Here is a 12,527-nt window from a genome sequence, read left to right as displayed (position 1 = left end):
TATTTTATTTTATTTTATTTTATTTTAACATTGTATTATTATTATTACTTTCAGGGTTACCAATGATTTTTCTCTAAATAAATAACAACAACAACAACAACAATAATAATAATAATTAATATTATTATTTGTTATATTAATTGTATATTATGTTTTTATTATTTACTAAATAAATACGTAATTAAATAATATACTATTAATCATGCTATGTACTTAATAAATTTCAATTAAAAAATTATGTATTGTATAATATTAATACATAATAAAGTAGTAAAATAAAAATTATAATTGTATTTATTTGTTTATTTGATTATTTATTTACAGAAAAATCTGCAGTAGCCCTGAAAGCAATTAGTACTGATGATTGTTTTTCTTAAATCTGTCTAAAATTTTCAATATTCAATGATGCATTTTTCATAAAAAAGTATAATAGATTATTATTATTATTATTATTATTTCTTCCAGGGTTACAGCCGGTTTTTCAATAAATAAATAAATATTATTATTATTTGTTACATTAATTGTATTTTATGTTTTAATGTTATGTATTCAGTATTTATTATTTACTAAATAAATACATAAACTAAATAATACACTATTATGTATACTATGCACTAAATACATTTAAATTTAAAAATAGCGTAATGTATGATATTAATACATAATATGTAATTAAAGTAGTAAAATAATAACAATAATAATTGTATTTTTTATTTGATTATGTAAGTACAGAAAAATCGACAGTAACTGTGAAAGCTATTAGTAGTGATGAAAATTTGAACATTTTTCATAAAAAGTATCATATTTAGTAAATTTGCTTTCTGACAAGTTAACCAAAACTTCTATATTTTTTTTATGAACTATTACAGTAACATCACAGAAATGTATCTGGAGCTGTTAGTCACAACATATGAATTATTCATAACTGTTTTTTTAAAAAAATTCATTTTTAATCATTTACCAAAATCATCATGTAATAATTGATGGATGAATAATGGTGAGATGCTTTCACGTGTAATATAAATAAATGTAATGGGCTTTTGATGATGCTGTTTGATGCATGATGCTGTTTTGTAACATTTATTATAAACTCCCCAGTGTTGTGCCATTAATTCAGCTAAATGCACAAGCCATCTGTCCAGCCGAAGTGCAGTTACAGCTGTTTCCGTCCTGTGTTTCTGCAGGTGAAGTGTTTCCCGCCGCTGTTCCTGACCGACTGACTCACGTCGAAGCCTCAGCTCACTGCGCGTCTCTAGGGGGCCGGCTGGCGACCGTCGGTCAGCTCTATCTGGCCTGGAGCTCTGGGCTGGACCACTGCGAGCCGGCCTGGCTGTCTGACGGGAGCGTGAGGTTTTCCGTCAGCTCGCTGCGCTCGGACTGTCCCGCTGGAGAACCAGGCGTCCGAACGGTTTCACCGACAGAACTGAACAACGGGAGCACGCGGTTCGATGCTTTCTGCTATCGAGGTATGCATCGCCGTGTTACACAGTCGTGCATTACAGAAGCCATTATTATTGTTTTGTTTTTTTGATCTAGCCCATGCAATAGGGATTTGATCATGCTTAAGAGATAGTGTGAACCATAATGTTGCAAATTCATCAGAAGCTCTTGTTTTACATGGCCATATTCTACCGGCTTGTAACATTTTAGTCCACTTATCATTTTTTCATGTGAAATGGTTGTCGTGTGAAAAATAGTCATAATTTAATTTTCCAGGTCCATTGTTCACCCTCTCTTTAGAATTAAACAGGCTGTTTTTGCTGCTGTACCTTTAAGAGTTCGGTATTTAAATGACTTTGCAAACATTGTTTTGATTTATATTTAAATCTTCTGGTTTTAATATGTCACTATGGTGATGTGACAACTTGTTAGTGTAATGTTCTATTAATAAATAATAATATTAACAACAACAACAACAACAACAACAATAATAATAATAATATTTAATATTATTATGTGTGCATTAATATTATTTATTAAATACTCTTTTACTAAGTAAATAAATATACTAAATCATATTCTATTAAGTATACTATGTACTAAATAAATAAATAATTTAACATATAATTAAAATATCATAATACATTTTTTTTTTATTTAAAAATTGGTAGTAACCCAGAAAGCAAGTAGGTCTGATGACTATCATTTTTCTTAAATTATTATTATTATTATTATTATTGTAATTAATTTAGTTTTTCAGTCCATTTTTCACCCTCACTTTAGAAATAATTAAATTATGAAATATTTATTTTAAATGATTTATTTACTAAATAAGTAAATATAATAAAACTATTCTATTAAATATACTATGCAATAAATAAATAAAAAATTTAAAATATAATTAAAACAACAGCAATAATAATAATTGTATTTATTGTAGTTTATTTATTTATTTATTAATCATTTACATAATGTAAATGTCTTATGCCCTTAAGTTAAATTGGGTTGAAAACTAAACAGAAATCAGTAGTATTTTCCAACAAAAGTGTTTATATGAATTTATAGCTGTCATTATATTAAATATAAAACATATATAAATACATTTGACACATATTCTACTGTACAAAAGTTTGGTATCATGATTTTTAAAAAAAATTAATACATGAATTTAGCAAGGAAGCATTAAATTGATCAGAAGTGACAGTAAATACATTTATAATGTAAATATTATTATTTGAGATGTTCAGCATACTGCACAATATCTACAGTATACTGCATACTATTTTTGAATGACTTCAGTGTTGCACTTTTAATTCAGCAAGTGCCGTTCAGCTGTCATGGTGGAAGTCCAAGAATATCTAAAAAATTGTTGACATTTTGCATACTAAGTTAAATAAGGCAAATAATGGTTAAGATGATGTTAAAAATGGTAAAATTTGTCACACTGGAAAAGGAAAGTTGAGTTGCATTATTCAGTGCTGTTTTTGCATACTTCACATTTCTAAATGTAGTGGGATATTCCATGCATTAAGAATATTTGCAGACTTTGCACAGTATAAAACAGTAGCAGGTGTGTCATTCTGAACATCTGTACATATTCATCTGACAGACTTCAATCCAAAGTGATTTACAGCGCATTCAAGGTTTACATTTTATCAGCATGTGTGCCTCTGCTAATCGAACCCGTGACTTTGACGTTTCTTGCACATGCTCCAGCAGCTGAGTAATGTGTTTGGAGAGACAATCTGAAGTCATTGAATTTAATACGTCAACAGAAAAGAAAGCGGAGAAGGCGCTCACAGGCATCGTGAAGTGAGTTTGTGTGTTTTGCTCAGGACGCTCAATCACTGTCAGTCAAACTGAGCCGAGTGCATCATTCTTTGCAACAAAGATTAAATACTAAGTCCACTTATAATATTAGTCAAGGTCATAAAAATAGTTTTTCAGGATCATTTTCACCCTCATTTAGAAATTAAACTCTTAATCAGCCTGTTTAATTCAGTCACCTTTCTTTGCAATAAAATACAAACATTAAATACTTCTTGTTTTATTGGTAATGGGGACATATTTTACCTCGTAACTTTTTTTCCCCTCCAGACGTCCACTTATAATATTAGTCAAGGCTTTTTGCATTAAAAATAGTTATATTTAAGAAAAATGTTTATTCAGGACCATTTTCACCCTCTCTTTAAAATTAAACAGGCGGCTTTTGCTGCTTTTCAGTTTTGTTTCTAAATGACTTTGCAAACTTTTTTTTAATGTATTGATTTATTTAAATTCTGTTGATTGAAATATTTTGTGTGATGTTACATCATGTTTTGAAGTTAGAATGAGTTGAAAATGATTGAGAAATCAGTGATATTCTCCAGCAAAAGTGTTTTATGTGAATTATAGCTGCCATGAGTCAGTAAGATTAAAAAAAAAGAAATTAATACTTTTATTAATCAGAGATGCATTGAATTCATCAAAAGTGACAGTAATGATTTTTCCCCCCAGAAATTCACTTATAATATTAGTCAAGGTTTTTGCAACAAAAATTTGATGCAAAAAATAGTTTTTCATGATCTTTTTCACACTCTCTTTAAAATTAAACAGCCGTTTTTTTCTGCTTTTTAGTTCTTTTTCTAAATGACTTTGCAAACATTTTTGTAATGTTTTGATTTATTTTTTAAATTCTGATTATTTAAATATTTAATGTTGTGTTAGAAGTTTTTTTTAGAAGTTAGAATGTGTTGAAAATGATTAAGAAATTTTCTAGCAAGTGTTTTGTATGAATTATAGCTGCATCAAAAGTATAAACAAATAGCTTTCTGACATTCTACCGTTCAAAAGTTTGGGGCCAGTATGATTTTTCGAAATAATTTAATACTTTTATTAATCAAGGATGCATTAAATTGATCAAAAGTGACAATAAAGACATTTATAATGTTACCAAAGATTTCTATTTCAAATAAATGCTGTTCTTTTGAACTTTCTATTCATCTGTGAATCCTGAAAAATAAAATGTATCACAGTTTCCACAAAAATATGAATCAGCTCAACTGTTTCCAACATTGATAATAATCAGAAATGTTTCTTGAGCAGCAAATCAGTATATTAGAATAATTTCTTAAGATCATGTGACACTGAAGACTGCAGTAATAATGCTGAAAATTCAGCTTTGATCACAGAAATAAATTACAGTTTAACAGAGATTCACATAGAAAACGGTTATTTTAAATTGTAATAATATTTAAAAATTGTTACTGTATTTTTGATCAAATAAATGCAGCCCTGGTGAGCAGAAGAGACTCTTACCAAGTCTCTTGAAAAAAAATCTTACCAACCCTAAACTTTTAAACAGTGGTGTATGTTGATAAAATTAGTTGTTTATCATATTCGCAAGCTGAATTATTGTTGAATGCCCTGTTTCACTTCAAGTAAAATGTGTTGTGTTGATGTTTAAACTAGTTCATATCTGACTGTATTCCAGACGCACAGACTGCCGGCCAGTCGGACCTGCCTGACCTTCGACCCTCTAACTGGACCGGACAGGTGGATCTGGACAAAGAGCCGCTCACGGCTGAACCTGCTGAGCTCTCGGCCGAGTATCTGACGGTCCGTCTGCACGCCGGAGACACGTCTCTGGACTGGAGCGGCCAGCTGGACTCGTTCCCAGACAGCCGACAGGTGCTTCCTGATCTGAGTCCTGGTGGCTCGGCCCGAGAGGAAGAGGACGAGGATGAAGGTCTGTCTGGTCAGTCTGTGAGTCCTGCAGCTCCTTCAGACGCTCCTCAAGAAAAGGCCAAGAGTCCCCTCACCAACATCGTCAGCTCGTTATGGAAACCCTGGAGCTACTTGACAGGAAGTGAAGCCGAGGCGACGAGCACGAGCGCAGCTGCGACGGAGACCACTGCCGCTCCCGGATCAGGTAAATATGAAAGAAGAGGGAAAGAAAGAAATGGACGCAACACAACAATATTTTCTGAAAAAGAAGATGCATTTTAAGTAGGGCTGGGCGATAAACTGATATTTATTTTTTTTAAATCCTCAATATCAATAATAAACTTCTGAGTAATTTTCAATGTTCCATCCAGATTGTTAGACAAAATCACAACAGTTGCTCTATTTTACAGTTTCTAGAGTTTAAGTGAGAAGTTCATCAAAACAACGGAGCTGGACACCAGTGTCATTATCGTTAACTAAAACCAAAAATAAAAATAAAAATATTGTTAATTGAAATAAACAACTGACATAAAATACAAAAAAATTATACATATTATACAAAAAAAAAAAAACTATGTAGGCATATTTAAAAAAAAAAACTAATAAAAATTATAAACACACAATAAAATTACTAAAACTTTAAAATGAAAATGAAAAGAGAAAATATAAAAATAAAATCTATTTCAAAATATTAACAAAAATTTTCATAGTATATATCTAAAACACTGTAGAAAATAATAATGCAGCAAAGTAAAATTATTTAGATAAAAATATATCAATTTTGACTCAACTCACTAAACTAATCAGTCATGCTTTTTGATTATTAAAATATAAAACAGAAAACATGGAATTTGAGGAGAATTTACAACAACAACAAAAAAACTGATTTCATAGGGTCCTAAAAATTTTTGTTAAACCTTTAATAAATTGTTGTTAAATAGTATGTTTCTTGATTTCAATGAATTAGACATGCTTTTTGATTGCTGAAATTTAACCATTAAAGCAGAATCTAGAAAAATGTAAAAAAAAAATAATAATAATAATAAATTATAATAATAATTTGGGAAAACATTTATTTCATAGGGGCCTAAAAATTTTATATTTGTTAACATTTTTTATAAATGGTGGTTAAATAGTATAAGTTTCATTATTTCTATTAATTAGACATGCTTTTTGATTACTCAAATTTAATTTTACCATTAAAACAGAATTAACTGAATTTAGGAAAAAACTGAATTTGAGGGAAAACATTGATTTCATTGGGCCTTAAAATTTTATTATATTTAAATGCATCAAGTGAAAACAACAATCTGTGTTTTTTTAGTATTATTTATATACTATTATAGTATTTATTAAAATGTTTTAATAAAATTATGAAAATTTGAAAAGAGTTACTAAAATATAAAATCACTAACACTGAAATAAAAATAATGTTAAAATTGCTTTCATTTGTATATTTTCAGTTTTCATTTTAATTTTAGCTTGTTTCAATCATTTTGTTTTGTGCTTTTGTCATTTTTATTATTATTATTTTTTTTTTAATATTTCTATTTAGCTTAATTTTTGTTGCACATTTAATAAATTGTTGTTAAATTGTATTAGTTGCATGATTGCACTTTATTAGAAATGCTTTTTTAAGTGTTAAGTATGATTGAGCTGAGAGATGATCTGTCAGCATTAGTGGGATAAATCAAGCTCAACCCAGCGGGAGGAAGTCAGCAGGACGTTCTGTCAGCTTCACTGTTTTCTAGAGCTGGGTATCGTTCAAAAATTTTCGATATCGATACCGATACCTTGACTTCGATACCGGTTCCTGAACGATACTTTTTTCGATACCAGTTTTATGAAATCAATTTTAACAAGATTACATTATCTAAACAAAAAAACTTTGGTTTTATTTTTCAGCTTGTTGATGTTTATTCAGACTCAAAGACTCATCTCCTGAGCCACTGCACAAAAGAACAAAATGTAACCAACACAATAAATCAGAGCAAAATATTTTTAATAAAGCTCAAATAGACTTTTCGAATCGCTCTCGCGGATGTCAAACACTGATCGATCTGTCGTGTGCTGCAGGCTTATTGACTCACTGACGCTGATGAGATTAATCCCTTAGGTATCGAAATTTGGTACCGAACGATGAGACGTTTTTCGATACTCGATGGTTTCGAGGCAATTCGGTCGGTGCCTAAAAAGTATCGAGCTCGATACCCAGCCCTACTGTTTTCTTATAGCAAACTGGAGTTTGATCTCCGTTTGTCGAGGAGGCCCGAGCGGTAAAGTTTGAGGGTTGTCTTCATTAATACAGATACCTTGTCTGGCCCAAACTGAACCCGGCAGCATTAATATTTAACATCAAATGGAAACTTAGGCCTGTCGCCTACATTATTAAAGTCCATTTTCCATGAAGGCAGTGGAAAGCTTGAGACTGGAAGCCAGAAACTGGAAAAGTGCATCCACACTGTTCACTCATGCACACTTGCTGTACTGTCCGCTCCAGTGCTTTGTGTGGTTTGTTCTGCTGATATACAAGACATGCCAAAACAGACTAGCTCACCCAATATTTCTGTGCTGTTTTATGATGTAAAGCATTTCAAACCCCTCGTTTGTGAGGGTTCATTTCCATTAGGATGCTGCCTTGGGCCAGAAACAAGTACAGCAATGCAGCCGCGAGCGTTTGGCCTGCAGCCGTACTAGCAATCGGTTATTAGCTTGTAGCGATGCAAGATTGATTTTGTGCACTATTGCATTGCGAAACGTGTCAGCACGCAGTTCATAACTGAATAAAATTTGGACTTTTTTCCTTGCAATGTCGAGGAGGGAAAAAGTCAGTATTGTGAGATATAAACTCAGAATTGTGAAATGTAAATTTCAAACAATTCTCTTCTTTTGTTTTTTGTTTTTTTTTCCACGACGGAATAAAAAATATTTTAGAAACTCAGAATTGCAATGATTTTTATTTATTTATTTATTTATCTCACAATTTGGACTTTTTTCTTTGCAATTTTGAGAGAAAAAACACCTAAATTGTAAGATATAAACTCAGAATTGTGAGTAAAAAAAGTCAGAATTGAGAAATAAGTCACAATTACCTTTTTTAATTTCTTTATTTTATTTTTTATATCTCATTAATTAAAATAAAAAATATATATTTCTGCCATGGAATAAAAAAGGTAATTGCGACTTTTTATTTCACAATTCTGACTTTTTTTCACAAGTTTATTTTACAATGTCTGAGTTTTTTGCTCAAAATTGCAAAGAAATAAATTCCTCATTGTGAGTCGCAATTTCCTTTTTTAATGTTTTATTAAGCGGCAGAAAGGGGCTTCCATACACATGCTCGTGTTAAGTATGTTTTTAGTATGTAACTGCATACTAGACAGCAAGGCGTCTCACTAGGTTTTGGAACAGAGCTACTTTCTTTTCTAAAATCGTATTTGTTGTCAAATATCCATTGCTTTTGTATCACTGCAATGTAATCAGCCATCAGTTAGTTCTGCTGCTGTGAAATTATATTTCAGTGCATTAAGTGAAAACATTTGGGATTTAATTTGTCAGCAGCACAAAAATGCTGTGAATGTTGAGGTCAGATGTCACCTGCGTGTTTAAGACTTATTTTAGTATTATTTATATGCTATTACAGTATTTATTATAATTATGAATTATTAAATAGCTTTTAATAACTTAAATGTATTATTTATTTATTTTAGTTAGTTGTGAAGGCAAGATTTTAATTTAAGGTAAAAGATTTGAGATTTTCATTTACGTTAATAAAACCTAAAAAAATAAATGGAGAAATAGCTTTTATTTTTATATTTTCAGTTTTCGTTTTAGTTTTAGTTTAAGTTTCAGTCATGTGTGTTATTTTATTAATTTTGCTTTTGAAATAAATTTTTTAATTAGCTTTAATTTATTTTATTTCAGTTTTAGTAATTTTGAATTGTAGAAACTTAAACTCATTATATTTCAGTTAGTTGCCAAGGCAACATTTCTAATTTTCATTTAAGTTTTTTAAGTTTACTTTTTTTTTTATTTTTAGCTTCAATAAATTAAAACTGAAATCAAAATAATTGAAAAATTGCTTTTATTTTTATAAATATATATTTTCAGTTTTCACTTTAATTTTAGTTTCAAAAATGTTGTTTTATGTTTGTCATTTACTTTTTTTTTTTACTGAAATTTTCTTTTAACGTACATTAAAAATTTTCTTCTATAAAATTTTTATATTTTCAACTAATAATTGTATTTTATTTTAGCTTAGTTTTTAAATCAGCTTAAAATCAGTCTAAAATCTTAGCCTACAATTTTAAAACCTGTTCATATTTTAAAAGCCTTCTATCTAGTGCATTCCAGCCTTTAGTGGTGAAAATGGTGCATCTGATCACCTCGAGATGCATGATTTGAGGAATCATTCATTCAAGACATGAACGGATGGAGTTACTCGCTGACGTTTGGTTCAGATCACTAATCCTAAAAATGAGCAATAGTAATGATATTAGTGAATCTTGACAAAAGGCAAACAGCCTGAAGTCTTAGACGAGTAGATCAAAACTGGAGTCAAGTGAATATTTAATGAGAGTCTGGCAGACGGTTCGCCGCTCTCTAGAGACAAAAAAAATGATCAGAGGAATGAATCCGAAAAGAGCAACATCTAAATGCACAAGAGCATAACTGCTGATTGAATAAAGCTCCACAGACAAATTAATAATCATCACTCTCATTTGGAAATGAGTCTTTGACTAAATCAGTCTCATTACTGGAAGCGTGTTTTTAGTCTCTACCTTGATAGTGCTGCTTATTTGCTTAAGGCAAACAGACAAAAAAGACAAAAATTACAAAAATTTTAATAAAAATATATAGTTACATAGAAATGTAAAAAAAAAAAAAAACTACAAAAAATGACGAAAGCACATAACAAAAAGACTAAAACTTACATAGAAAATATAAATAAATAAAAATGTAAATATAAATAAAAATGTAATTCAGAAATAGTAAATAAATACTATAATAATATAGCCTATAGTAATACTAAAATTTAATTCATAATTTTAGTTATTTTAGTATTATTTATAAGCTACTATTATAGTATTTATTAATATTTCTGAATTATATTTTTATTTATATTTAATTTTATTTTAAGTTTTAGTCTTTTTGTTATGTGCTTTTATCATTTTTTGTAGTTTTTAAACTTATTTTATTTCAGTTAGTTGCCAAGGCAACATTTTTTGTTGAATATTCATATTTTATTTCAGTTAATTCATACTTTATTTCAGTTAATGAAAACTTTTTAATAGCTTAACAATACTGTCTGGAATACACTACATGGAATAAGTGTTATTTTAGTTTTACTTATAGGCTATGCTGTTTATTAATAATTTATTAATTATTTTGTTCATATTTATTAACGTTTTAATACGTTTTTATTTTTATGTTTTCAGTTTTAATTTTGTTTTAGTCATTTTATTATGTGCTTTTGTCATTTTTATTATTTAAAAAAAATATTTATATTTAACTTTTTTATTTATTTATTTATTTCAATTTTAGTTTTAGTAATTTTTGTACTTCAACTTAAACTTGTTTCAGTTCATTTTAATTTTAATTTAAGTTTCAGTCATTTTATTATGTGCTTTTGTCATTTTTATTATTTTTAAAAACAAATTCTATTTAACTTTTTTATTTTTTATTTCAATTTTAGTTTTAGTAATTTTTGTACTTCAACTTCAACTTGTTTCAGTTCATTTTAATTTAAGTTTTAGTCATTTTATTATGTGCTTTTGTAATTTTTATTATTTAAAAAAAAAATCTATTTAACTTTTTTATTTTTTATTTCAATTTTAATTTTAGTCATTTTTGTACTTCAACTTAAACTTGTTTCAGTTAACGAAAACGATTTTTAATAGCTTTATTTTAAGTTAACAATAACAACACTGGCTGGAATACTCATGCAAAACCGATGAAAAAATGTCTGATGCCAATGGAATCTTATTTTAGTGTTATTAGAGTCTTATTTTAGTATTATTCATAGCCTATAATGTTATAGTATTTATTAATATTTCAAATTGACTTACTTCAGTCATTTTGTTATGTGTTTTTGTCAAAGTTTTTTGTTTGTTTTTTATTTGTTTTATTAGTTTACTTCTATTGAACTTTATGTTTCGTTATCAGTAACAGCACTGGCTTATGTTTGTGTCTGTAGGGTTGAGGTCGTGGTGGAGCCGCTCATGGCTGTCTGGTCCTTCAACCGTCCCTGATAAATTAATCACCTCCTTTCCGTCCACGAGTTCAGTCGTACCAAACGCCACCAGAGACGGACCGGGCGACATTCAGACCAGTCGACCTGCACAGGACGGTCCGGCGACGACAGCTGATTGGGTCGTGGTGACCGAAATACCTGAGCAGAAAACCGAACCCCCTGAACCCAAAGTCTCCGTCTCGACCCAGAACTACTCCAGAGAGAGTCGAGTCCCGGAGACGGAGGGCAGCTCGTGCAGCTCCGCTGGAGAAGAAGGTACGATTTACTGCTTTCAAGCACAGCTAATCTAACTCACAGTATTCAGTAGGGTGATAAACGATATCATATCGAGATCTACCGCTTCATTTGAGAAAAACACACTGAAACTCAAAGATCCAACCAAAATAAAAGTTTGGTTTAACTTGAAGAAATTATGACAGAAGTACATTACTATTGTATACTAAAATGTACTTATGTACTTATTTTAAAGGAATATCATGCAGCCAAGATATTATTTCATCCATGTTTTGATTTATACAGTTCTGTTGTGCAGTGCCTTATTTGACTCAAAATAAAAATGCAATGTTTTGTTGTAATTTAATTGTTATATTTGATTAATTTGATTTAAATTGTTTTATTAATTGTATTAATATAAAAAAGTGTTATTAATTAATTTCATTTGGCACAATTTTTTATTAATTTGTATTAAATCATAAAACGCAGAACCCAGGAAAAAACATGAAAAAATAAAAATGCAATGTATTATATTTTCATTTGATTACATTTTTAAAGATTGATTAAATTGTTTTATTAATTGTGTTTATATATAAAAAAGTTTTATTAATTCATTTCATTAGACATAATTTTTGAGAAATTTGTATTAAATCATAAAAAACAGAATCTAGAAAAAAAAGAAAAGAAAAAAGAAAAGTGCAGTGTTTTGTTGTAAATTAATTGTTATATTTTTTAAACAGTATTTATATTATATGCATATTTAAACAGTTTTATTAATTTTATTAATATAATTTTTTTATGAATTCTTTCATTAGACATGTAGACATATTTGATAAATGTGTATTAAATCATAAAACACGCAATAATAAAAAAAAAAAAAGTGATGTTTTGTTGTAAATTAATCGTTTTACATTTT

At 29.1% G+C, this 12,527-nt stretch overlaps 1 protein-coding gene across 1 annotated transcript in view; it reads left to right on the top strand.

The window, feature by feature from the left end:
* Window positions 1-12,527, top strand: part of LOC107724973 (aggrecan core protein-like) — a gene marked incomplete at its 3' end in the record, with an annotated part of 64,309 nt that overhangs the window by 45,769 nt on the left and 6,013 nt on the right. The window contains exons 6-8 of the mRNA XM_016534079.1: window positions 1,185-1,466; window positions 4,913-5,350; window positions 11,342-11,653. Coding sequence (XP_016389565.1) covers window positions 1,185-1,466; window positions 4,913-5,350; window positions 11,342-11,653 — 1,032 coding nt within the window. The remainder of the gene's footprint in view (window positions 1-1,184; window positions 1,467-4,912; window positions 5,351-11,341; window positions 11,654-12,527) is intronic.

This window comes from Sinocyclocheilus rhinocerous, unplaced genomic scaffold, assembly GCF_001515625.1.
Source record: "Sinocyclocheilus rhinocerous isolate Xijiao unplaced genomic scaffold, SAMN03320098_v1.1 scaffold2019, whole genome shotgun sequence".
Classification (NCBI taxonomy): domain Eukaryota; kingdom Metazoa; phylum Chordata; class Actinopteri; order Cypriniformes; family Cyprinidae; genus Sinocyclocheilus; species Sinocyclocheilus rhinocerous.
Note: the sequence above shows the minus strand (reverse complement) of the source record. Positions and strands in the feature narration are given on the sequence as shown.